The sequence below is a fragment of the Mastacembelus armatus genome, chromosome 23, assembly GCF_900324485.2.
Source record: "Mastacembelus armatus chromosome 23, fMasArm1.2, whole genome shotgun sequence".
NCBI classification, from domain to species: domain Eukaryota; kingdom Metazoa; phylum Chordata; class Actinopteri; order Synbranchiformes; family Mastacembelidae; genus Mastacembelus; species Mastacembelus armatus.
This window is the reverse complement of record NC_046655.1, coordinates 12,023,437-12,049,976: the sequence shown is the minus strand read 5'-3', so window position 1 is coordinate 12,049,976 and position 26,540 is coordinate 12,023,437. Positions and strand designations below refer to the sequence as shown.

The following is a 26,540-nucleotide window of genomic DNA, read 5'->3' as shown; positions in this document are numbered from 1 at the left end:
ATGTATCACACCGTATAAGACTGTAGAGAATAAATGTGCTATGCAAAAATAAATTATATTGGGCTGAAATTGTATCCTACCTCTTTTCACCCTGAGAGGAAGGAGAGGAAACAGGAGGGGAAACATCAATTAGGCTAGTTTAAACAAAACCCTCTGATAAAAACATTCCAACAGCTGACTTCACTTTCACAAGATGATCGCAACGATAGCACGGACACTAATGTAACTAGCACACCACGTTATGCAGGCAGGGTTTGAATTACACATGTGCTGCGACTTATTTGACAGGCTATTAACTATAATGGCAGGGGGGAAATATCACGTACGAAATATTTAACGTATTAAAGTCCGTTTTTTTTGTAGATTTATGGTCCATTTGACGAGCGTTTTTAAATAGTGCAGCACATAGTAAATCCAGAGCGTCACCGACTGAAATAGCAAAGACTTAAAGGAATCACAGTCGTGAACGCGCATGTATACACGGTCACGACGCCCCTGTGAAGCCGGGTAGGTAAGCCCCGTAGTGTGTGGAGGCGGGGTAGGGGTTTAGTGTTGGGGAGGGAGGGGGGCTGGTGGGGGAGGCGGAGTCTCGACAGTACTGGCAGGGCCGCCATTTTTGCAAAGGGAAAAGAGACTGGTTGAGGGGATCTAATTTCTAAAAGTCGCCGTTGACTAGGGCACAGTTTTAACGGTTTCGAATTGATTTCTAGTTAAAATTGGGTCCCCGCGTAGTGCAAGGGCAATAGTTTTTCCACAGGAAGGAAGTCGTTAGAGGATACGTTTAAATACAAACATTTTAAAGCTTTGCTAGGGATCCGCAGTGTGTGGACAGAAGTATTGTTTTGGTTGTGGAAGCTGTGTGGAAAGCGACGGGGGTCTAACCCAGGTCCCCTTATTCGCTATTCAAATCCTCCAGAGTGTACACAAAACGGTAAGTAAACAGCATTAAGTTTTAGTTTTAGGGTGAGCACAAATCCGGCTATTGTTGGCTTTAGTAAGCTGTCTGGGCACATCATGCTGATGCTGGCTAACGTAGTTGGACTATCAGAGTTTTGCTTGCTAGCTAGCCGATGAACACCGTTACTTCAGGGTGTGTAAGTTAGCTGTCATAAGCCTTTTCGTTCATATTTATCATGATCAAAAATGGAAAAGAGCTAGCCAGATGACGCGAGTGCCCAATGTAGCTAGGCCTAAATGTCATGTTGTCAAGCGTATCGCCAGGAGACCACTTGCTAGTTAGCGCATGCTACTAGCTCAAATTAGCTTGACACAGACCGAACACGGCTGTGACTTTTCGTGGATAGTGTAGTAATACATCATAGAAAGTTATCGGATAAAGGAAAAAAACACAGACCGTGGTGATTAATATGCCACACAGTTAAAACAACCTCGTCTCTAGTTGCACTTTAACGTTATGGGCAACGTAAGATGAAAACGCTGCAATTACATTCTGTCCCATAGTCTGACGCGAAACGTTAACATCGCCAGCATTGAACTTGTCCTCAAAAATACGCCATATTAACATTATTCTCACGTTGACTGAATGGAGGGGGACTCGCTTGATGTTTAGGTTGACACAGTGACACTGCGGGCAGTATTGCGACGGTTTCATGCGTTGTACTGTAAATAATGTGACCTCCTAATATAACGCTACCCGCTTTATTTCCACCCAGTTAATTTACTGTACATTAGCCGAGGTCCTTGCAACCGCAGGGAGCAAACGCACCAGTTCGTTTTAGACACCCTGGGTCACTTGAATACAGTGTTTATGACCGTATTCACAACGAAAACAGTACATTTAACATTAGTAACAAACTTGATTTTGTCGTGGCGGCTGCCATCCTGCTCGCTCAGAGTACGGGACATTGTTTCCGTTCAGCGAGGTTTTATACAATGCAACTGTTCAAAGCCAGGGAACAATAAGCTTTTACATGCATGTGAACAGATATACAAGGATGTTTGGTCTCTTATGTCCTAGTTTACTCAAAGCCAGACCAGCTGTTATAATAACTTGCATGCCGAGCTACATTGCGCAGTAATCTAATAGGCTCCTAGGCTTTTAAAGAAACGCAGTTAGGAACAGAAGAGACACTTGAAAAGATCCCATATCAAACGAGACAGTGACGGCAGCTATTTTGTTATAATGGTTCTTAAACGTACATTTCGCGATCACCTAATTTGGATTCAGGGTGTATTGGGTTCAAATGCTGCAAGCGTGGGGGAGGGGGTATTACATTTGGGCATCTCGCTATAGTCATACAATTTGTAACTCCATCTCGATTGGCAACCCTAGCCATGTTGTAACTGTACTGTAGCAATTGGTTGTTTTACCTGACCTGAAACAAAGTGCTATATGAGTGCACAGTCGGCGTTGGTGTTCTGTGCCTGTCTTTCCTGTCTGTGACGAGCCAAGTATTAATCCACAGCTTTCGTGTTGGTGCTAGCTCAACCTGCTAACTTTAACTCTCTATGCATAATACCGTTAGCTTTCGTTGGTTAGCGCTAGCTTTAGTTGTTACTCTGCACGGTTATTTTTGGCCTTTATTCACGGGCCGGTATTGACTGGGATCCCCGGTGTCACTGCGTTATACGTTGCTGCTTTCGCCCAGTGCTTCACGGTTATAAAGCCAGCATTAAGGCGCTTCGTGTTCCGACCGTCTCACTACTCGGACTACCATACCTTCTAGCTTTGCCATTGCTTGCCATAATTGCTAACCGATTAGCTTACTGGCTCTCCGTTCGACGAATTCACAAAAAACCGTAATGGTAACAACACAGAAACTGTACCGACAGGGTGATACTTAGGGTAGAGTGTATGAAAGAGGCGATTGAATGCATTCTTGGGGATTTTCTTCCCATGGCGAGGCTCCCCTGGCCACACGATTGTCTCGCCGTCCCGAGAAAAGCGCTATGAAAATGGCGACAGCACCAGGGTGTTGTGGTAACATAATAGCAACGTTGTGCCCTCCACACCCCTATCGGCAGGACTGACTGCAGCGCCGACATACTCACTGGAAAGCAACTACACAACACACGATTTTTTTAGTTTAGTTGAGGTTAGAAGCAACAATAATCTCAGTCACTCAGAATCACGCTTCAATGACACTTGTGCTTTCGGCTTGTCATAGTAACAGTTAATGATTCGGTTGTGCCTGTTCCCAAAACGAGTAACGTAGTATCCGTGTAACATGCGTCACGGCTTATGCTATTGCTCCTGTTGTAATGTTGGATGTTAGAGCATGAGGATTAACAGTCATTGTCATAGAAAATAACACATTAGTAGTTACAGCTGAGAAATGCCGTTAACCTTTTCGACATCATTAGCATTAGTGTGTTTCATTAAGGTTCACAGACACAACTCTGTCAGCATAAGTCTATTGTAGACCTGCTTCTTTGCCTCAAATTATGTAGTTGTCTCACACTCTTCAGGTTTACGTTTTCTCTACTGTTTTCAGTAGTGTGATAGAAATGCACTTTGTTTTATTTAAACTTGGTGGCAGTGTAGGTCATGATGGGTCTTTTGCATTTAAATCTCAGTAAAGAGCAATCATTTGATTGTGAAATACATTGAAACATACAAACTGGATGGATAATAAATTTACTTTAGCTCAAGAGTTGTCATATAAGAGATGAACAAGCATTTGCACAGTACTGTATGTTTGCAGAAAATCAGATTTATTTGCAGTGTTTTGATCTGATTACACTAGTTTATTAAATCATTGCCTGGATCATGCCATATAGTAATCTGCCTCAGCACAATTTCATATAATAGGATATGTTTAAAAGAGATAAATAATATTCACCATGGAGTGAAAGTAGTAGTAATAATATTCTGGTAGCATAATAGTAACATATTAATACTGAAAAAAAAAAAACAAGGAGTCCAAGTCAAAACTAGTTTTCAAGATGGCATTTTCTAGCATACATGCTTTGACAAAATCGTGTGATGGTATGGCACAGCTGTACTTTTCTCTTCTGCACCCTGTGGGACAAACTTCAGCAGATTGTGCAGCTTAAATGCCTCTTCATGACTGTTGCCAAAAAGTATTTTTTCCTATTTTCCTCCTGATAATTTTGATGTTAGTTAAATTACTGAGGGAGTTTCTGCAGCATTAGGTGCATCCGTAATAAGCCTATACTACAGTCCAGGCTATCAACAATATAAAATGGTATATGTAATACAATATATGTGAGTTGCATGACTGTAAACAGTTGTGTAGTTTTTCTACGAGGATGTTGTAGTGTTGTTAACCTCACTGCAGATTAACAGTGTTGGATTATTAAATGTATTTTAGAGAGGTTCTTATTTTACAATAATGTTTATCAAGCAGGAGTCAAGCATGGCATAGGCGCTAAACAGTTGCAAACGGACTGTAAAATAGGTAGGCAAAATATAACTAGTTTCAAGTCACTATCCCATATATTCATATCTTAAACATTACTAAATGGTGTTATTGTCTGTAATTTTCAGCCACTGTGAATCAGGGTTGTTGGAATGAGGTTTACTAGGTTTTCTGGAAGGTTTATTACTGTGCCTAATCATGTTGTGCTGCATAATACACAAAATCCCCAGCCAAGACCTCTGTCCTCATACTCACTTCTTTTTCTCTGTCAACATGATGATGTAGCTGACAATGTTAAATACCTGACTGGCTCTATGTGTGCCTGGTTGTCTTGTGTGTGTTTGCTTGCTGTGTTGACAGAGATGGTTATGGGAGGTGAGCTGCCACTCCACCCCTGGCCACAGGGACAGAGCACTCTGGCAGGCGACAGGGAGACAAGGCAGTCTCAGATGACACACCTTTCCTTTCACCCTAAGCCCTAGACACGCTCTCTGACACACACAATAAAAAAAAAAAAAAAAAAAATCCACAAGCTGAGCACAAAACTATTTCATTTTTCAGTGTACTCAGCAGAGAGACCAAAGAAGACAGGCAAGTGCACAGGATGTATTGACGTATTGATAGGGCAGATGAAGGCCACAGGCTCACAGGCTTCCTCTTTGACACCCCTCCCATACTCTTGGAAGAGCTTCCCTTGTTTTGCTCTTCCTTGTCTCCAGATAATAAACTGTCATCCCTGAAACAGTAACACCTCTGTGTTGATGAAGTGTGTCTCTGTAGATTGTATATAAACTGTATGGTTGTGAGCTGGTCCCCAGTGATCTCACTCATGTGGTGTCCAGACCCTGAGAGACCCAGAGACAAAGCTGCCTGGCTCTGGGGCCTGACAAAGTCACATGACATCCCAGCTTGGAGAAGAAGCCAGGGCTCAGGTGACCTGTTTTTTTTGCTGCTAGCTGGGCCGTAACAGATCCCTCTTAAAACTAGCGAGCTGCCTCCCCGACAGGTGGCTTTAGGGCTGGGGCTGCTGAGGCTGCAGCCTTACTACACTTCCTTAACCTTCTCCCTGTTGCTGTGCCTGCGTTACAGTAAGATTCATAGGTCATAGCACAAGGCAGAATAGTCCAAATAAAGAGGGGATATGCCATTGATGTTGGTGATGTAATGACACTGTGGGCCAGGCATGAAACTAATCATCAAACACTGCTGTAATGGGGCCTGAGTGCCTCTTTCTCTCTTGCCCTGTAGATGCTGAGTAGCCTCTCCCCATTTTGTCCACACACACATGGGCACATGCTTAGCTCACATTTTAGTTAGCTGCACATTGCTTTCTCCAGATACGGTAATTAGTTGGCTGCTCCGTGTCGGCCTTCTTGTCACTCTGATAATCAAGTTCTCCAATTCCAGGGGAGAAAAATCACATAGGCCTTAACAACCACAGTTAATCAGATAAAGAGGAGGTATAAAGTGAATTGGTTAGTTTGATGGAACGTGCACCTCTCTGTGCAGAACCGAAAAAGGAGTTGGCAAGATTGTGCCTGTGGGGTTCTCCTGAAAAGACATTACTCAGACTACAGGAGGGCTGCCCCAGCTTTGCTGCTAGACCCTGTTCCAACTGATGTTAACTCTCTCATTCCCTGAGCACTAACAATATTGTCTTGATTTTCTTACTTTGTTTTTGTGTGATTACCTCATTTAAATCTTGTCACATCACACAACATTCTATACACTGCTATGTACCAATCCTGCTGTGACACACACTTAAATGACAGTGTCATACCCGTTGTAAAATGAATATGTGACTAAACCATAAGCACTCCCCTTGTGTTCTTATAGTCTCTCCCTCAGCCATTTGCAATCTGACCCTCAACCTTTATTGTTTACTAGTTGCTTGTTAGGGGACATGAACCCTGCAACATTGATGTTGCCTCATCATCTGATTTTTAAGTGGACTGCTCTTATAGCCTGAGATTGGTTTACACCCGCAACAGCACAGTTTACTGCTTGTGTTGATGCTTACATCCATATCCCCTGATGTTTTGATGTATGACGTCCCTCAACTCTCATGTGTAGAAGGAGCCACTGCCACCTATGGGCACATTAATTTATGAAGGATGGGGCAGATGCAATATGTGGAAAAGAGGGCCAGGCCTATATTCCATCTGGGTCATGCTTCCTGTGTATATGACTGTATCTGTATGAGTTTGTTTTATCTGTGTGTTCATGAGCTGAGTCATGGCAGCCAGCAATGAGGATGGTGTGAACACATCAGGTTGGCAGGGGGGCTCTGGGATTTAGTTGGAATCCCTCATTTTCTCTTGCTCCTCCTACTTATCGAAAACATAATCTGCCGAGACTTGGCTGTGAAAACAAGAATGAAAACACTGTTACACATAGAGCAGTGGCAATAAACTGAGGAGAGAGGGAAGCTGTTGTCTGTAGCGGCATGGTTTGAGTGTAATGGTGTGGGTTTTCCCTCACAGACTCTGGTGTAGTTCTGTAGGATAGTTATTCCCCACACAATGACGTGACTGTGTCTCCTCGTTTGGGGAGGGGGGCCAGGAGAAGAAAGCAGAGAATGGGTTGTGCTATGTGCTCCACTCTGCCACCCAGAGTCCACCCAGGTCTAGGCTATGTAGACAGACCCCATGTACACCTCCCCCACCCTGCTGCCCTCTGAAATGGAGGGGGTGTGAAAGATTTCTAAGGCTTCCTACAGTGCATGGAAACACATCAAGATTGACCATTTAGGGAAAAAAGATGTACAGGAACCCTAAACCCACTTCCATCTTGTGGCTCATTTCACTACTCTTTACTCTTGCTTTTACTCTTTCTGTCTCTGTGTCCATCTTCTACTCACCCTCCCTGGTGCATATTCCCTGTTTTCCCCACCCCTCGCTTCTCATGTGTTTCCATAATAGCAGTGGATCTGGCCAAAAGTGGCTTTAAATGGTCTCTCCTGGCCTCCTTGTAGCTACGAACTGTGTCTACGACACCCCCCTTTCCCTCCGCTCTGCATTACTGTCTCAGGTTTATTTAGGAAGTGCACAGAGGAGAGAGAGAAATCCGGCTGGGCGTGGTGACTGTGTACAGGAAGGGGGGTGGGGCTTCTTTTTTTCTTTCTTTGGCTTCTTTCTGCAGGGTGATGCACAGCTCTTCTAGAGGAAGTAGGAGGAGCAGTCATAGGCAGTCACAGCACAGCTCAGATTTAGTCAGGAATGCTGCTGTACTGTACATGTTTTTCTTTTTCCCACCCGCCTTTTGTCAGACTGTGTCTGGCTGTAGCACAGTGCAAGCATGGTTGCACTCTACTCTTTTAAGAGCTTCCTTATAGAGGAATGTTTGAAATGACTGGCGAGGGGTTATCTGCCTGTGTCTGTCTGTCTGTGGTGGTGTGAATGGGGGGTGGGCACATTCCTTAGTAGTGACAGCAGGATTCCCTGGATGAAGTGGAGACAAACCTACGGGACAAGGGAAAAAGCGGGTTGTTTCAGAGGGAGGCTATTTAACAGTACTAAAACATATTGGGCTTCTCAGATAATACAAAGGAGGGGGTAGTCTCAGTTTAGTATATCAGTGTTTTTGGCAAACGGCCCTGTCCTTGTTGAAAGAAAGTGTATTCATTACATCAGCTTCCATCATGAAATATCCCTACCTGTGATACAGCCATGCTGTTTATCAGTCTTTGCACACAGAACAGAGGAGAATTTAGGAAGTGATTGTACCAGTAGCCTTGGCTGACTCACAAGGGTCTTCTTCGTCCTATTAATTAGGCCTGGAGCTGACAGCTGTCATGTCTGTGAGCCTCTCACCAGTCCTGCTGGCTCATTTAGTGCATTTGGGTAAATCAGTACCTGGAATTACCCTCATGGCTGTTTTTCTATTTAAAAGATTTTTCTTGTTGAATGTGTTTCATCCTGTGAGTTTTCTTGAGAGAAGCAGCACAGTCAGGGTTGATAGCTAACCTGGTTATGAAATACAGGTTTCCTGGAGAGCGACAGTATGTGCATGTAGACATGCATGGAGTACTCCAGAGGATGTGCTTAGGACAGAATGGGCTGCTACCTGAAAGGCATGCAGAGACAGGTTTTGGTGTGGCACTGAGTTGTTGCCTACTCAATGCGTGAAGTATGCCCCTACTTGATACATGTCATATCCCTGCTTTATAACCCTTCTTGCAGCTGAGCCATGATCTGAACCTTTGTTTGGCCTCCATGTGCCTGAGCAGGCGGAGGCGTGACCTCCAGCCTATTTTGTCTCGGCATCTGTCCCTCCCACTAATCCCACTTATCAACAGAGCTCTCTGTATCAGAGACAGCCACACTGACACATATGTTCCCGTCTGGATTCTCATCAGACAAAAATATATGGCTTAATATTCCCATCAATCTTATTTCCAGTGTAGTCTTTATTTGCTCAACCAGTCTCCTTCCTGGGAACCATAGGGACACACTGATTACCTGACACCTAATGTAGTCAATTATTGATGACTTAATCGTACACCAGCTAGAGCTCCTACCTGAAGCTATGATTAAAAACAAGCTTTTATGTCAAGGAAATGTATTGATTTGCAGTTACAGCGCTTAAGATCATATGTGTGTTTTACCAGACTGGGGAGTGTGTGATTGCTTAGACTAGGGCAGTCCTTTCCAGTCGAAGGGGAAAAAATGGCCTCTCTGTGTTGTTGCGTTTTCAGCCTCCTTTCATGGCGGCTGGCTGCACTGTGTTCTCTTGCTCCCCTTTGTGGGAGCTTTCTTTCAGTGCAGCTTTCTGTCTTCCTGGCAGACTGTGTGTAGAGGTCGTTTTAGCGCTGTTCACACCGTAACAGGCTTCACTTTACAATATTGTATCCTCTCACTTTTTATGTCAGTACTCTAGCTTTGTCAGGGGAAATTCCTGTCAAACACTTCCCTGTCAAACAACACTCTTCTTGGTCTGAAAGTATGAATCATTCATTAACGTATGCTGGAAATACCCCGTTTTCACTATGATTTGTAATCTCGGGTTTGCTAGATACTGGAGTCTTGCAAATGCTTTGTCCCTGAAATGAAAGAAATGACACCTTATTGAGTTTATTGATTTGTTATTATTGATCATCAATTTCTGCTCGCAATTATGCTGCTAACTGGTTTTCTTTGTTTCCCCTCTGTGTTGTCCGTTCTTCTTATCTCCTTCTACATGTTCAGGCCTTGTGGATGCACTTAGATGTCTGCAATGACTGCTGTGGCTGGCATGCCTCAGTGTTTTGGACTCCCATTCTCTGGACTCAGTAGGACAAGAACTGATCAGCAGAGAACGTCATGAGCATAGTCATCCCAGTAGGGGTGGATACAGCAGACACCTCATACCTGGACATGGCTGCGGGCTCGGAGTGAGTAACATCTACAACTACACCAAGGCTCCACTGTTAACGCCTTTTGTGCCCCCTCATGACATTCATTCTTATACTTATTTTTGGCCTTTGTCCTTGCCAAGACTTGATTTTCAGTTTCACTCTTCTGTTTTTCTATCATCTACAAAACCTTTCACCTTCTCCTTTCCTCTATATCTCATCTCTCACTCCTCTATGGTGTTATGTATGTGTACTTGACACTTGATGTAACATGATTTACTATGTCCCTCCTCTCTGAACTATAAGCCTCAACTTGCCCTCTATAATGACCAAGTGAGCTCTGTCAATGTCACCTGACACTGGGAGAGAGGCGGGGTACACCCTGGATAGATCACCAGTCCATCACAGGGCCCCTTCTTTACAATCTTACTGTTAATGGGAAAGGAATTTGCCGTCCATTGAAGCAGTCCTCCTCCAGTCTTGGCTCTAAAGGACTGTTCTGTGTTGCCATTGATTTTATTTGCACTCACCTATTGCTCAATGTGTAGACATTTTGAGGTGAAACTGACTCTGTGTGCAGTGTGTATGTCTGTGTAAGACTGTGTACAGAAGCACACAACATGAATTTTCTGATCCTTTTCTAATGCTGTTGCTTGACGTTTACACATGTATACACTGCATTCAGTCAGTGAAGCAGAAATGGCGCATGGCACCATGGCAACAAGCCTCAGATCGCCCCTCCTCTCTGTTTCCCATAGTCTTGTCAAGGACATTGCTGTGGCTTTTTCTGGTCAAATAAATGAAGCAAGAGGTTCTTGTATGACTAAAGAATAATGCACGTCATCAACCTATGGAGGGGCTCCTGTCTCTTTAAAAGGGGGAGAGCCCTCCCCTCTGCCTTCATCAGAGCTGTTGCCGTGACAGCTTGTGTTGCCATGGTATCTGCCCCCCACTCCCCTCCTTCCCCTCTGCAGTGCGCAGGGCCTGTTGCCATGGTCACTGGCCTGAGTGACAGGTGGCCCTCACATAGAGACTCAAATGTAAGCCATATCTATGGTGTCTTAAAAAGTCCCAATGCGTCCCTTTGCCCCCCTTCTCCTCCCTGTGGTGCTGTGCTGCCACCAGGGGTAGGAGTAAGCCCCTCGCCTTGACTCTCTCACTCTTTGTCCATCTGTGCTCTGCGTCCAATCGTAAGCTACAGATTTGTTCAAAGGCAGATAACAAGCTTGAAAGGGGCTTCCACCTCCTGGTCTCATCCATAGCACAGGGATTGAGCACAGCTGGACACACACATACACACACAGCTGTGCGAAGCGTTGTGAGCGCACCGGCCAAGTCTGGAACAGCAGGGCTGGCTACTCACCAGAGAAACAGCGTCACGTCCTTTCCACGTCCCCTGAAGTCTGCAGCAGTGTGACCAGCTGTTGGCTAATGCAGTGTGTGTCCACAATGACACACACTGCCTAACATGCGCACACGCTCAAAGAAACGTAGTGTTGCCATGGCAGCAAGTAGGAGCTCTTTAGGAGTGAAGGCGTTGCCTCTGGCTGTTCATTGCTGCTCTTTCTCTCCTGCTGTTGATCTCTCCATTTTCCACGCTCGTGCACTCTGCCGCTTCACCCTCTCTCAGCAGGTGTTTGCCTCTTAAATGAATTCTGTTCCTTGTTTAAATACCTGGCATTTATAAGCTATAAATAGAACACACCTGTTTTCTAACCTAATTTAATTCAAGCCCCAGAAATTCTCTGTCTTTTTCTGAGTCATTATCTTTTCATGTGTAAGAAGCATACATAGCACTTTGTTTAGGAACATCATTATGACTGATCGTATGTCTGGAACCCTCCCGCTAATGTGTACTCCAACTCTTAGGTCCCTCCTTTCTAATTCACAGGAGTGGAAACATGAATGATACAAACCCTCCAGCTATGCACACACGAATTCAACTTAACAGGCTGGACCACTTGTTTGCCTTTTGTCTCTGTCACTGATTCTGTGTTGTGTGTCTCTTCTGTCTGTGGCTCTCCCAGATTTACAGGTTTGAAAGTGGAAAAGTGCAATTCTAACAAATTATGCTGAACATCTACAAAGCTCCTCTTTTAACCTTTGAATGATTCTTGCCAAGACCAGGTCTAAAATCTGGATTATAAAGTGTAGACTTTGGTCTGGTTAATCGTTAACAGGAGAAAGTTGGTGAGCTTACGGCAAACCTTTGAGTATTGTTTTTAAATTCTCCCTCTTTCATTCAAACCAGGTTCTTTCTTACACCCTTAAATGTTTAGACAAATGTGTCTGTGGCAGTTAATCTGTTACGTACACATGCACAAATACACACACACACACACACATACCTTACTTTGGGCCCGCCTCCACATTTCATGCATGCACTTGCGTTTTCACTTTGACAGTGAATACTTGAGCGGCAATACACACAGGAAGTGTTGCACAGTGCTTTTACGGCATGCAACAAGAGCAAAAGGGCTAAGAAGGGCTCATGCAAGTACCATATCTCCATTTTACCTTGGGAATCACTTAAAAAGCAGGTGAGTTTAGAAGAAGAAGAGAGGAAAGAGTGGGATAGAGCTTGAAATGTTACTTTTATTTAAATTTTCATTAATGTCATTAATACTTGGTCCAGCTACATAATTATTTTCTGTATCTTCTAATTGAGCTGGTTATTTTCTCTGTACTTTTCTGCAGAATAAGGGTGTTAAAATATGTTTGTTATGGAGTCATGGTGTGAGTAAAGCCGAAGAGTGTAACAGTTCAGAAATGCTGCATGGCCTGTTCAGGGTCCCCATAGTCGTTTAGTCTTTCATACCCATCCTACCTAGTATACCTAAGAGGCTGTTTAGACTATGCTTACAGAGCTTTTCTCCATGTATTCTGCCCTGTTGGCGGAAACTTACTGGCTCCAGCCCTCATGAAGATAGTTGTTGTGAGGCGTATTTATTTTGTTTTATGTATAGTGAAAGAAAGAACAGTATGTCATCAGCTGTCACGTATACACTTCCATGGTTTTTGCTTGTCTCTGACCTTGGAGCTGTTTTCTAGACTGGACTCTGTGAAAAGACGGGGATCAAGTGATGTTTTCACATGATTGAACCATTAACACATGTTGATATCTGATAGTCACATGAATACCTACTGCACCTTACCTTAAACTGCCTGCTTTTATCTCGCGTGCATCTTGTCTGTTTTACACTGCTCAGTTACTCATATTTTCCTCTCTTCTAATTTTTTCATACCTGTCTTGTATCATGGCATCCATTTTGCCAGTTACATTTCCCCCTTTTTCTAGAGTGTCCTTCTCAACAACAGAAGAATAGATTAATCATGTCATAATAAGGGTGGGTTGGTCTCAAACGGCCAAACAGGCTTTCTCATCAACTGCACTATGATCCTCCGAAAAGTGGATTTACTGGTTTGGTATGAATACGCTTGAAAAAAATAATTATGTTTGTTGTGTGAGTGAGAGGCAACACATGCTTCTGATGATTGGCTGCCTTGCTGATGTGGTCCAGTGATTAAAAACATAATTTATTTTGGCGTTTAGTTTTGTTCTTTGTGTGGCTCTCAGGCCTGAGTAGTCAAGCTAAGTGACTGCGTGTGCAGCAGCTGTTTACTGCCCCCATCACCTAACTGTCACTCTCATAACTGTAGCTTCCATGTGTAATCTGGCCACTGCTTCCCCAATAAGCCTTCTTCACGCACACACGCTTCCCCACACTGTTGGACTGAAGCAAGGCATGAGTTATACTGTGTGCGCTTCGTTATCAGTTTTTCACTATACAGTAACGTGTGCTCTTTTTGTGTTGCTGCCCAGCAGACCAGAATCGGTGGAGGCCAGCCCTGTGGTGGTGGAAAAGTCCAGCTACCCTCACCAGATCTACAGCAGCAGTTCTCACCATTCCCACAGTTACATTGGCCTGCCGTATGCTGTGAGTGCACACAATTGGCTTCCTCGTATTTTCTTTCAAATCACCTGCATACCCTCAGCCCTCCATCTCTGTTAATCATTTATTCCAGCATGACTAGCTCCCTTTTACTCTGAAATGGAACAGTGTCCTATTATGAACACACTTCCTCAATGTTTTTGTTAATAAAGGCTGTAATGTTTAATCGTTTAAATTTGATGATTTGTCTTCTAACATGTAAGAGTTGTTTGCTTTTTCTTGTCTTACATATAGTAGATTAATGGTTTTCAGTGTTTTTGGACTGTTGCTTAAATAAGGCATTTTATGAGATTGAATGCAAATGAAGCAAAATAAAGAAATAGTAAAAGGTAATGTTAGCTGCAGTCCTTTGTGAATTATCTCTAAATTTAACTGCATTTACCTACGTAACTTAACTTAAATCTTTCATCAGGACCATAACTATGGGGCGCGGCCCCCACCTACGCCGCCGGCCTCCCCTCCCCACTCCATTCTGATCCGGCAGGCAGAGGGGGGGTTGTTTGTTCCAGTGGGTCAGGACGACGCATCCAGGGGCACCACGCTCAGCACCTCAGAGGATGGCAGCTATGGAGCTGACATCACCCGCTGCATCTGTGGCTTTACCCATGATGACGGCTACATGATCTGCTGTGACAAGTGCAGGTAAATAGGCCAGTCAAAACAAGCAGTCACATGATTGGGCCAGGGTTGACTCTGGCCTTTTTCATCCATTTCAGTTGCTGTTATTTGACTTCATTATTTAACTTAGTCTTCGATCTTCAGACTTTAAAATTTAATGCCTTGGGTATAACTTCAAAGTTATACTAAAATGACTTTCTTTGTGGTTCTTAGTGCCTGGCAGCATATAGACTGCATGGGCATTGATAGGCAGAACATTCCTGAGACCTACCTGTGTGAACGCTGCCAACCACGACACCTGGATAGAGAGAGGGCGATCCTTCTGCAGACCAGGAAACGAGAATGTTTGTCTGGTAAGCAAGTCTATATAGATGCATATGCAGGCCCAAGTCTTCATTAAGATCCTGATGTTTTATTTTACGTCTGAAAAGTCGAATATAGAGTAGGTTGTTATTTTGAGAGCTGCATTTGCCAGTGCATGTTATGAGGTGTTAGTTTTCTATGAGAGGCTTTGTTTAGATATTTCAGTTCTGCTTTTACTGGCTTTCGTACTGCAGTAAATGGCCAGCTTGTTAGTGAACAGGTTGTAGGCTGTGTCAGGGTGCAGCCTCCTCCCCCTGCAGGCCAGCCAGATTTTGTTCAGTCTGAGCTTGAGACATACTGACATCTGCTGGACAAGTTGCAAACAAGTCACTTTCTAATCTGTGCTGCAACATGTCAATGCGTTTTATAGCTTTGTGTGTCTTTTCAGAACTCTCTTCTAATCACTAATATGCATTGCTTGCTCATTCAGATGGGGACACCAGTGCTACAGAGAGTGGAGATGAGGTGCCACCAGAGCTCTACTCCACCTTCCACATGCCCACCATCACCCTGACTACTGGGCGCCTTGGCAATAAGCAGGCTGATAAAAAACGTAAAAAGAGTGGTGAAAAAGAGCCTCCAGCATCTTCTGCCCGAGCTAAGAAGGTCAGCTTTGAGTTAATAAAGATACAAGTTTACGCACATTATACAATATATGATTCAACAGCAATTAACATTGAAGTTTGAATTTCTTTATTATGTGACAGGCCTTCCGAGAGGGGTCCAGAAAATCCTCCAGAGTAAAGGTAAACTTACAGAAGCATGGCAGAACCACTGTGCAAGAAAATCTTGTAGAAGTCAACACTTGAGTCATATACGACAACTGTACTGTTTCCCCTCAGGGTGCACCTCCAGAGCAGGAGCCAACAGAGCACCCATCTCTGTGGGAGAACAAGATCAAGACGTGGATGGAGCGCTACGAGGAGGCCAGCAGCAATCAGTACAGTGAGGACGTCCAGGTCTTGTTGCGTGTTAAAGAGCAAGGTGACGGCAAGAGCCTGGCGTACAACACACACCCTGCCTCTTTTAAGCCACCTGTGGAGGTACTTCACTTCATACTGTGCACTGTTTTTGTAAACATGAATTTAGATTTTTTTTAATGTAATTTAATTGTCTATCTTGCTGTCTGTTCCTGCCAGAGTCAAGTTCAAAAGAACAAGAAGATCCTCAAGGCGGTGCGAGACTTGCCCCCAGACTCCCTCATCATTGAGTACAGGGGAAAGTTCATGCTTCGACAGCAGTTTGAGGCCAATGGATACTTCTTCAAGAGGTCAGGATGCTTGTCCAAAGGACTTCTCTTTGGAATATTTTGGAATTTTAATTGAAATACTTTGTGTGCGTGCGTGCGTGCGTGCGTGCGTGTGTGCGTGTGCGTGCGTGCGTGTGTGTGTGTGTCAGAATAATTAGCCTATAGTGAATGTTCTGATCATTTATTGCAGGCATGCGGTGCAGTTCATTACACTGTGGTGTTTCTGTGTGGATTATTACCACTCATGCATTGATCTCGCTTTGACTATTTCCCTTTTTAGGCCATACCCATTTGTATTATTTTATTCTAAATTCGATGGAGTGGAGATGTGTGTGGATGCTCGCAGCTTTGGCAATGAAGCGCGTTTCATCCGACGCTCCTGCACCCCCAATTCTGAAGTAAGGAACTATTTCAAAATACTGAATGGTTTGCCTGTTTTTGGTTCTTAAACTACATTCTTAGAAATCATTACAAAGCGTTTGGTTTTACAAGTGTTTGCTAAACATCCCTTAGGTGCGGCACGTCATTGAGGATGGCATGCTGCATTTATACATCTATTCACTGAGGCCTATCACAAAGGGCACAGAGATCACCATTGGTTTTGATTTTGACTATGGCAGCTGGTGAGTTATATGGAGCTTAACATGCAGAACCATAATAGCAGCGTAAGGTCATTTCACCTTCAGATTTAACATTCTGCTTTCCCACCCTTCTTTTTGTTTCTTTGTTTTCCCTTAATATTTGTAGTAAATACAAGGTGGACTGTGCCTGTGTGAAGGGGAACCAAGAGTGCCCAGTGCTCAAGCACAACCTAGAACCCACAGAAAATCTAACTTCCGGAGGCAGGCGCCGAGGGAGTCGCAAGGACAAGGAGGTGGCCCGGGACGACCAGGCGCAGAACCAGAACATGGGTTTGGATGGCGAGGGCAAGGGCAAAAGTGTAGGCGACAGCAAACAGAGAAAACTGTCTCCTCTTCGCCTGTCCATCTCAAACAACCAGGCAAGATGATACTTTTCATTCACTTACAACCCACTTTTTGTTAACATACATTTGCCCTTGTGATCCATGCATACAATTGTTTGATCTTTGTGAAATGGTCTGTGCATGTTTTCCATTATTAGTCACTCTTTGTTACTATACATCCTCTTTAGTTCCCTCTTTTTTTCCTCCCAGCTAATAATAATTCTGATGACATAGTTCAGATTTAACAGAACGGCGTCTCTCTTGCATGTGTTAACTGCAACCAAGTGTCTTTCATCTGTTCTAGAATAGTAATTTTAGCTTTCCATGGCCAAGCCAAATTATTTTAAAAAGTGGTTCATCCAGAACTTCGAATTGAGAGAAATCTTGTTTGTTAAAGTGAATTAAAGAATTTTGTGCTTCACCACTTAGAAGACAATCCACTGGGTCACATAGTTCTACTCAGATTGGTTTAGACTCCCAGAACTGTAAAAGCGTTGTGCAGAGAGTTGTCACAGGTGTAGTGGAAGAAAGGTGATATGACATGTCCCAACAAAGGAGCATCATCAAAAGCCATCATCGCTATTACAACCATATGCTCACACCCATGGCAGGACACTGTATGTCAGCTACTGCAAATCATTTCTAAACGGGCCAGTGTGTGTGTGACCAACGACGGTTTGAAGCAGCTAAACTAAAAGCGCAGTTGCGTCACCTCGTATCTTCTCAGATTACTTCCCCACCCCGTCCTTACCTTTCACCCTCACCTCCCCTGTCCTCCACTCTTACCTGTTTCCCTCTAGTCTGTAGCCAGACTGAATGATCAGCCATGATAAAGCGCCATACCCCGCTCTCCCCTCCTCTTACAGGATCCTGAGTTATATGAGGATCTAGAAGACAAAAGCTCCGTTAGCAATGAAGTAGAGATGGAGTCAGAGGAGCAGATTGCAGAGAGGAGGAGGAAGATGGTAAGTGTGCCGAGCTAGGGGCTACAGCTTTTTGCCATGCAGCCACCCAGCAGAAAGATGGAAAATAAAACTTTAACGTTCACCTGTTGCTCTGGGTGTGGACTAACTATTTGTCTGCTAAGGGGGCTATGGCTTGGATAGGAGCAGCTGTCCTTTGTCTTCCATAACAGTCCTCTTCATCTTTTATGTACTGCTAGTCCTCCCACATTTTCTCTGACCATGCTGCTTCAGTTTTGATATCCTTCTTCCCTCTCTAATGAGCCTTTGTGCTTCTGTACCATTATACAAAGATTTTTTTTTTTGTCTCATATGAGAGAATGATGAGGCCTCCAGTGCCACATGTCCGTGTTTATAACCTTGTCTTCTGTCAGTGGGAACAAAGCCGGTATATTGTGCCATCATGCATCCTGAAAATATATAAAGTGTGCAGTGTGACCGAAGCTCTCTTCTCACCTCCATTGCAGCCACAAGATAAAAATGGCCTATTACTGCTTCAGCCCCTCTCCTCCCCCTTTGCTGAACAGCTTAATGTCTATGAGAGATGGGATCAAACACATACACAGAGGCGAGCATGGCACACACTGAAACACACACAATTACCCTGCAGTCAGCTTCATTTTACATGGTGGACCCAAGGTGTAAAGTGCTGACTCATCTTTGGCCAACGTACAGTTCTGCTAATCGGCTATAGAGGGATAGATAGGTGACGGGAGGAGGGGGAAGCAGGGCGAGAGAGGAGGGGCTACCTAGGGTAGAGCCTTGTTGCCAGGGCCATGTTGACTTTGGGAGATCCAATAGGCTACCTTCTGTAGAATGTGGCCCAGGAGAGAGCTGTGCTGCTGGAGCAAAGAAGCATACATCCACACTCTGACGATCACCAGCGTAGTAGATGCATGTGGGTGTTGTAAATCCACACCCCGACAAGGTGCGGGGGAGATAAGATCAGTATGTGTTGGCATGATATCTTGCCTACTCAAACAAAAGCACCTCCCAGTTGGAAAGGCTATATGGGTGTTTGTGTAATCTCCCAATGACTGAATGTTTCACTGTGTAAGTGACATTTGCTTTACTAGTGTTTTTAAATTTTATTTATTTATTTATGGGGGGTTTTTTGTGGCCTGGTAATATTTTGAAACCTTTCAGAGTTTTGTTGGCTGTTGTTGGTAGCTGACTGTGAAGTTTGTATTGTGCATTATAAACTTGGAGGTATTATCATATTGACAGAAAGTCTTGGCAGGTATGACCTGGAACCACATAAGAATATTTGACAATATAGATAAAAGTAACTTCTTTGAGAAAGAATCACTGTCCCAATTTTAGGATCCTCCTAGAATCCTTAGGATTTTGCAGAAACAGCTGTAAGTTTACTGCATGTCACATTGTGTGTGGATGGTTTTATAGAATCTCTGTTTGTTTGGCTTTAAGATATTAACTGGAGCTCTTTCCTATTGTGTAATGAACATGTGCTGTAAATTTAAAAAAAAAAAAAAGTATGAGAGCAGATGTACATCATCAGCTCACTGTGAAATGTGCGTGAAAGCTTCACATTTTACCCCGTTTCTCTCAGGATTGTCAGCTTTTTGCTCAGAGCGCCCAGGATTGTTGTAAGGATGGAATATCTTGAAGTGGTTTGGCAGGTGTGCAAAGGTGTAAAAACGCCTCTTTGTGAATATAGTGGATACAATTGGGAATAGATGATCTTATTAAGCAGTTTTGTCATGTTATATCCTGGTGTCGTTAGTGCACTACTGATGTAGCTCTATAGCTTCCAGTGTCCGGTATAGAGATATTACAAAGTGTGGACCTGTCCAGTGTTTATAAAGCCTTGTTTAGGGGGGACATGTCTCTTCTGAACTTGGCTGTCTCTTTATTGAACATTCAGGGCAGCCCAGCGGAGCAGTCCCATCTCCCTGTCAGGGCGGCTTCCAGCTGGAAGGGGTTGTAACACAAGGAGGTAAACTTGACCCATAAATAGCCAACCCAACTCCACCTACCTTCCAGCCTCCCCATCCCCAAATCTCCTGGAGGTGACTTAAAATGGTAAAAACTGTCCCTGACCAATACAGATGTACATGTGTTTCCTCAGTGTGTTTCGTGGCATGAATACGTTTTCAGAGGGGTGCTCTGACTGAAGGTGGAGGTAGCCATTGTTTCCACATGAGGAGCTGGGGGAACTTTTTGGCCCACATATGCATACAGGAACACTTTGCTAAACTACAATTGCTTGTCCCAGTCACCCTTTGACATAACCTTACAGCATTTGCCTTTTGCTTCTGTCTGACCTTCTTTGCTTGTTTGTCTTGGGGTCACTGTCTTTATCTGTGTTTATCTCGAAAGCTTTTACTGTGGCACATGTTAACTTGTTTCGCTACCTCGGGGCTTTGGGTTAGTAGTTTTCTGTAGATTAATACTTCTGCTCCCTGTCTCTCCTTTGTCCCTCCCCCAAACCTCACATCCATCCCTCTGCAGACACGAGAAGAGAGGAAGATGGAGGCCATCCTGCAAGCCTTTGCCCGCATGGAGAAGAGAGAAAAACGCAGGGAGCAGGCGCTTGAGCGAATTGGTAGCGTAAAGTCAGAGGTCGGGGGCCGCAGTGATATCAAGGAGGAGCCTTCCACACCAGAGACGGCAGATTCCCCAGCTGTCATCCAGGTGCGAGCACAGACAAAAACCCATCTTGTTTTGATTGTTGGGAGACATGAATACTTGTGCAATAGCACATTGAAACTAGCCTGCTTGATTTGCATTGTAGACATCTGTGTGGGTGCAGGTTTATCTTTGCATAGTTTTAAAAAACAATTCACTGACTTTTTAATAGCCACTTCTGGAGGTGAAAGATGAACCGGGACTAAAGCCAGCAAAAGTCAAAGGCTCGAGAAACAGAAAGAGCTTCTCAAGAAACCGCACGCACATTGGCCAACAGCGCCGGCGAGCTCGCACCACCAGCGCCTGTTCTGACTTGACCCCTGGTTCTCCAGCTGAGTCTGTGGAGCCCATGACAAATGAAGCCCCTGAAGGAGAACCCCCCCCCTGCACCAGAGCCAGAGGTCATCTCTTCTCAAGCACCAGACACCAGCCCTCCCCACAGCAGCTCACCTGCACCTGACAGAAACCGCACTGGGAGCAAGAACTTCAAAACAAAAAAGGTAGTTTCATTTTTATGTCTGCAACTGTGTTGTTACTGGATACCTATGCTATTTTTTTTAAATTTTGCTATTTGTATAAATAGTTCATTTATGCAAATGCACATGTCATATAAGCCTTATGGATTGTCAGATATTGTGCTACATCTTCTCAATGTCTTATCAACAGCACTTTGTCAGTGAGTGGGTGGGAGAGAAACAGCAGGACCGTGGTGCAGTGCGAACTCCGGAGCCAGTTCCAGAGAGACCACTGAGAATAAGCAGTGACCCCGAAGTACTTGCCACACAGCTCAACGCCCTACCGGGCATGGCCTGCTCGCCACAGGTCTACAGTACGCCCAAACACTACGTCCGTTTCTCATCCCCTTTCCTAGCAAATCGCAGTCCCACCACCCCTGGAGTTCCCTCAGGAAGACGGCGATCCCGAGAGCTGCCCGAAACGCCGCCAACGACTGGCTCCTGCAAAAAGGTACAGAGTCCTGCTCTAAAGATACGAGATAAGATTGTTATGGAAGATTTGTCACCAGTATAAAGAGGAGCAGGGTTACTTGTGTCTAGCTGAGATGAAAAGTTATTTGTTGATTTAGCCTTTTTCTTTATTTAGTTAAACCAATCTTCTCTCTTGCAGCGATGGTTGAAGCAAGCTCTGGAGGAAGAGGGCTCCACCAGCCCAGCCAGACGACCAAGTCTCCTCATGCCCAGTGATGGTCCTCTCAGCCCCTCCATTAATGGAGACTCTGACAGCCCCCTGCCCTACAATGGCACCTGCTCACTACCAGGTAAATTCAAGACTGAAAACATATTGATGCACACTTTCACAAATCCCTATGCAAAAAGTGCTTGTATTAAAAGCACATTAAAACCTACCCCCTCAAACCATACTATTTTTTTTTTTTTTTTTTTCCCCTTCAGAGTTGCCCACACCTTTGAAAAAGCGGCGGCTGAGTCCGTTAGATGCCTGCATGTCTGAGAGTTCAACACCTTATGGTTCTCCTTGTGCCACGCCTACGAGAGCAGAACAGTCAGAGACACCTGCGACACCCGTCTTACTGGCCACCCCACCACGCCTCCGAACAGAGGAGCCAAGTACAGAGCCCTTGCCCAGCACCCCAACACAGACACTTAGTGCCCCTCACGAGGTAAGGCTGTCAGTGTTGAAAACCCTATGAATGTTTCATCTTCCTTTGAGAGATTAAAAACTAGAATGTTTAAGTGTCTTTTTGGTTTCACAGAGTGAATCTTCCATGGAGAGTTTACCAGAGGTCAGCCAAAAACCCAGTGTGCAGGAGGTAGGTGAAGGACAACACAGGAAACAAGGATTGCTGGTTTCTGTTAATCCAGTCAACAAGTAGATTAGTAATTCTCAATTTCACTATGAACATAATTATCTATGTTCCATCTCATGGTAAAGGATTGACTGTTTTGTCATGTGGTTGGACTGTTATCTATTGTGTAGTCATTGAACTGACTTACATATATTTCTTTGAATAAGACCTGATGTTGATCTCTCTATTCTTTCCTAGGTCGATCACCCCCCTTCGTTGGTCTCCTCTCCGTGCCTCAGGGCTTCTAGCTCAGATGGACTCTCAATGGAAGCTAAAGTGTCAGTTCCAGAGAGCCCACAGCCCCCAGCTGTGGAGTCTGTGGACAGTGGTGAGGACAGGGCCGATGGTGGGATAGCAGAATGCAAAAGTGAGGCTTCCTCCTCTACGGAAACATGTGCTTCCTCCTATTCTGGGTGGATGAAAAGCCCAGACAGAGGCCCTGCTGGACCAGCTGGCCTGAACTTCTCCCCAGTCAACTCAAACTTAAGGGACCTCACCCCCTCACACACCCTGGAACCTCTGACTGCTCCATTTAGGCCCGAGGCTGCAGCTGGAATGGCAGCAGGGCCTGCAGCAGCCACAGGGTCACTGGTTGGCTCTCAGGGCCCCTTCAGTGAAGGCCAGGGGCAGCTCTTTTACACTTGCTCCGAGGAAGGAGGTCCACTCAGCTTCTCACGTTCACTGAATGGGGAAGGCTCCGGCGAGGGAGGAGGGTCAGCACAGAACCCCCCACAGAAGAAAAAGGTGGGGCAATAATATTGACTACCTTGTTCAATTTCCTTATTATCCCTGTAGATATATAGAGTCTATATTTATCAGAGCATATGTGACAGAAGAGATATTTACTAGAATTAGAGTACGTAGGGTCATGTGCAGTACATATGCCTGCACTCACATTAACAAGTGTGAGGAGGTTTATTTTGTAGGCATGTAGTGTGTATCACATAGCCTGTTGGCAATGTGGACCAGTAGATGATCTCAAGAGATGTACACTGTACTCTTAGTGATTGCTCAGGTGCTGCCCTCTACTGGTTTGAATGAAGACCTTTACTTTTTGTTCATAAACAACATTGTGTCAATGCATCTCTCAGGTTTCCCTGCTAGAGTACAGAAAACGTCAGCGTGAAGCTCGTCGCAGTGGCTCCAAGAATGAGTGCAGCTCTCCGGTTTCCATCGTGGCACCTTTAACCATGGACACTTTCCCTGTCACTGTTGAGACCACCAGTGAGGCTCTCCCACCATCTGCTCCCACAACTCTGTGCAACAGCAACCCCACCACCACCACCACTGCAAGAGACCCTCAAACAAATGATGAGGCAGAGAGTGCTGGAGAGAAAGGGGAGAAGGATGGAGAAGGACAGTGGTGTGTGTTCTGAAAAATACATAGTTTACAAAATGTTCGGGTCATTTTGGTGTCAAGCCATATTTATATTTTCTACTTTGTTAAACATTCAGAAATGTAGAATTTATATTTGTCAAAGAGCAAAATTAGCCTCAGAATTCAGGTTTTTAAGTCTGTTTTAAGTTGAATCTTAATGTATTTAAGTTCATGTATCTGGTAGTATTTCCAGTATATAAATTGTTTATTGCGTGTTTGCTGGGAACAAGACGGTATTGATCCTGATGTTTCTCTTCAGGACATCGTCAACTTCTGTAGAACAGGCCCGAGAACGGAGCTACCACAGAGCTCTGCTGCTGAGCAAAGATAAAGACACGGGTGAGAATAAGAACAGGGAGTCTGAAAACTGTGGTTCTGGCAGGTCTTTTCACAGGTCAGACATCTTTACTCCTTTGTAAAACTGTACCATACTGTGTTTCCAGATGGTGAGGCGGAGGGTGGCGATACGCCTGCGCTGCGAGATTGTCCATCGCCAAGTCTTCAAAAGACCCCAACCCATGCAGTAAGTTAACATTACCGCCTGGCTTTTGATAAGAATGCTTTGTATGCATTGTTTAAATTTTAAGTATTCATATCTTGATTTATTATTTGTTTTATGAAATGTTAAAGTTCATATCAGAGGTAGCTGTTTGATTTAAGTCTCTCTTCTCCCACAGCCCTGCTCTCCTGGTGCTCTCACACAGCCTCCCAGCAAGCTAGTGAAGGAGGAAGAAGGAGATGGGAACCAACCTCGGACACCAAATCCAAGCAAGCTTGCAGGACCTAAGCCAGCTCCTCTGACCCCAACAAAGCTGCACCCAACCCCCTTACCGTCCTCTCCGGTCCACTACCCTGGATCCTCTCTCCTCCACTCGCCCAAGCCTCAGCCTCAGGGCTCTCCCTACCGCAGCCAGAGGGCGCTGTTCACGGCTCAGCCTCAAAACCAGCCCCAGGCCCTGACTCAGACTGGTCCCGCTTCTTTCCCCCAGTATAACTCCCAGAGTGCTCCACCACCACCTCCCCCTCCTCCACCAGCACCACCAGCCTCCACAGCATATTTTTCCAGCCAGAGCCCCTCACCTGCTGGACCCTTTCCTGGGTTTAAACCTGCAGTCACATCCCCCTACCCCCCTGGCTCTCAGTCCCTTATGCAGACACTTCCCCATAGCGTGCACTATCAGAGCTCAGCTGCTCCACCACCACCTCCTCCTCCTCCTCCCCACACAATGCCCAGCCCCACCCTGCTGCACGTCAACCTACAACCTCCTCCTATCCAGCAGCACCAGCTGATGCTGACCACTGCTCCTCCCCCACCCCCTCCCCTGCAGGGTCAGACTTCCCAGCAGCAGCAGCAGCCTCCTACTGGCAGCTCCCTGCTGTCACTCACCCCACCGCCACCTCCTCCTCCACCTCCCCCTGCCCCCTCAACCAATGCCTCAATGCAGCCCCACCATTTTCAGAACTTAGGGGGGTTTCAGCCGGCATTGCTGCACCCTGGTGCCACCACAAATCCGTCAGTGCCCCCATCTACGTACCCCCCACCCCTTCAGCAGTCAGGACTGCCTCCACCTCCCCCTCCTCCTCCCCAACAGACTCAACAAGGCCAGGCCCAGGCTGCACCCTCCCAGATGCCTTCTGGGACTCGTGGAGCTCCTACGTCCTCGACCCCCTTCCACAGCTCGGGGTACCTGAGTACAGGGTGGCACTGACCACCCTGTTTGCTGTCAGCTCCAGCAGCCCCTGAGAACTCTACCTGAGAGGGGTGTGTACCATAAGCTGTAGATATGTTTTCTATGTACCTGAACACATGGCCAGTGGAAAAACAGCTGATTGTGGGATGAAAGGGTACTTTTTAAAAAAAAAAACAAGGACAGAAAATTTTAGAAAAAAAAGCACAGTGAAATCATCTTCAATGCAAACTGTATGAAAATGAAGATGGACGATCCCCCCTGGTGCTCATAGCCCTCTCTCTGGCCTCGTTTTGTTTTTATATATCCTTCCTATAATGGAGAGAACAGCTCTCCATTGTGTGTCTTGTTTGGACTCCCGTTGTCAGACCCCGCACTTTGTTTATCAGTGGACATTCCAGCCTATACCCTCCTTCCTCCTCGTCTTTCTCCTTTGTCAGCTATTCGTTTTACTTTCTCTTCTTCCTTGTCTTTTGTCAGCTCTCTACACCATTTATTTGTTTTAATCTAGTGGCTCATTATAGCAAAAAGAAAGCTTTTTGTATAGAGAAAAAATACACAATTATTTTTTTTATTCCTCTGTCTAACAACAAATATCTGTTCACCGCTACAGATTCAGAAAAGACCCATTACTGGGAGCCTGCCTCACTGCCCTGGGAGGCTGCACTCGTGTGTGTGTGTGTGTGTCTTGTCTGTGTCTGTTTCTGTGACTGTGACTGTCTGTGTGTGTCTGTGTGAGTGAAGGTTGGTTGGAGGAGGAAAGTGTGTGTGTGAGAGAGAGAGTTTGTGTAACGAGTGCTCGTAGTCTTGAGGTAGGCAGAGTGGTCTTGCCCACAGGTAGGATGTTAGCGGTTTATTTTTGAATATCAATGGTTATTTGTAGAAAGTGTAATTTAATGTATAGGTGGTTACTCAAGCTTTCACCAGGAACAGGTTGTAAATATTTGCTTCTTTTCTTTTCTATGCTTGTACAATTCGCTCCCATCCCATTTTGAAATATGGTTGTAAATATGAATGCTCTTCTTGGCAAAGCTGAATGTTTCTGTGACTGTAGCATTATTTTTATTTTATTTTTCCCCCTCTGGACTCTTCAACTTTGACTTTTTTATTATTTGTGTGTGTGAGTGTATGTTTGTGCGGAGGGGAGAGACTCACAGACACTGCACTGGTTGGCTATTTTCATGGTTCATTATAATAAATCACTGTAATGACAGTTTTA

The 26,540-nt window shown here is 44.9% G+C and overlaps 1 protein-coding gene across 1 annotated transcript; it reads left to right on the top strand.

Annotated features, from left to right (window-relative positions):
* The first annotated feature begins 599 nt into the window (after window positions 1-599).
* Window positions 600-26,540, top strand: kmt2e (lysine (K)-specific methyltransferase 2E). The gene is given in 25 exon segments (XM_026326736.2): window positions 600-931; window positions 9,530-9,714; window positions 13,499-13,613; window positions 14,041-14,270; window positions 14,460-14,599; window positions 15,040-15,215; window positions 15,317-15,355; window positions 15,452-15,652; window positions 15,749-15,879; window positions 16,139-16,256; window positions 16,372-16,481; window positions 16,606-16,858; window positions 17,689-17,787; window positions 20,257-20,439; window positions 20,606-20,803; window positions 20,805-20,933; window positions 21,100-21,399; window positions 21,559-21,709; window positions 21,843-22,069; window positions 22,163-22,219; window positions 22,454-22,999; window positions 23,347-23,618; window positions 23,893-23,972; window positions 24,077-24,156; window positions 24,311-26,540. Coding segments are annotated over 24 exon segments (4,938 nt in total). The 5' UTR covers window positions 600-931; window positions 9,530-9,643; the 3' UTR covers window positions 25,343-26,540.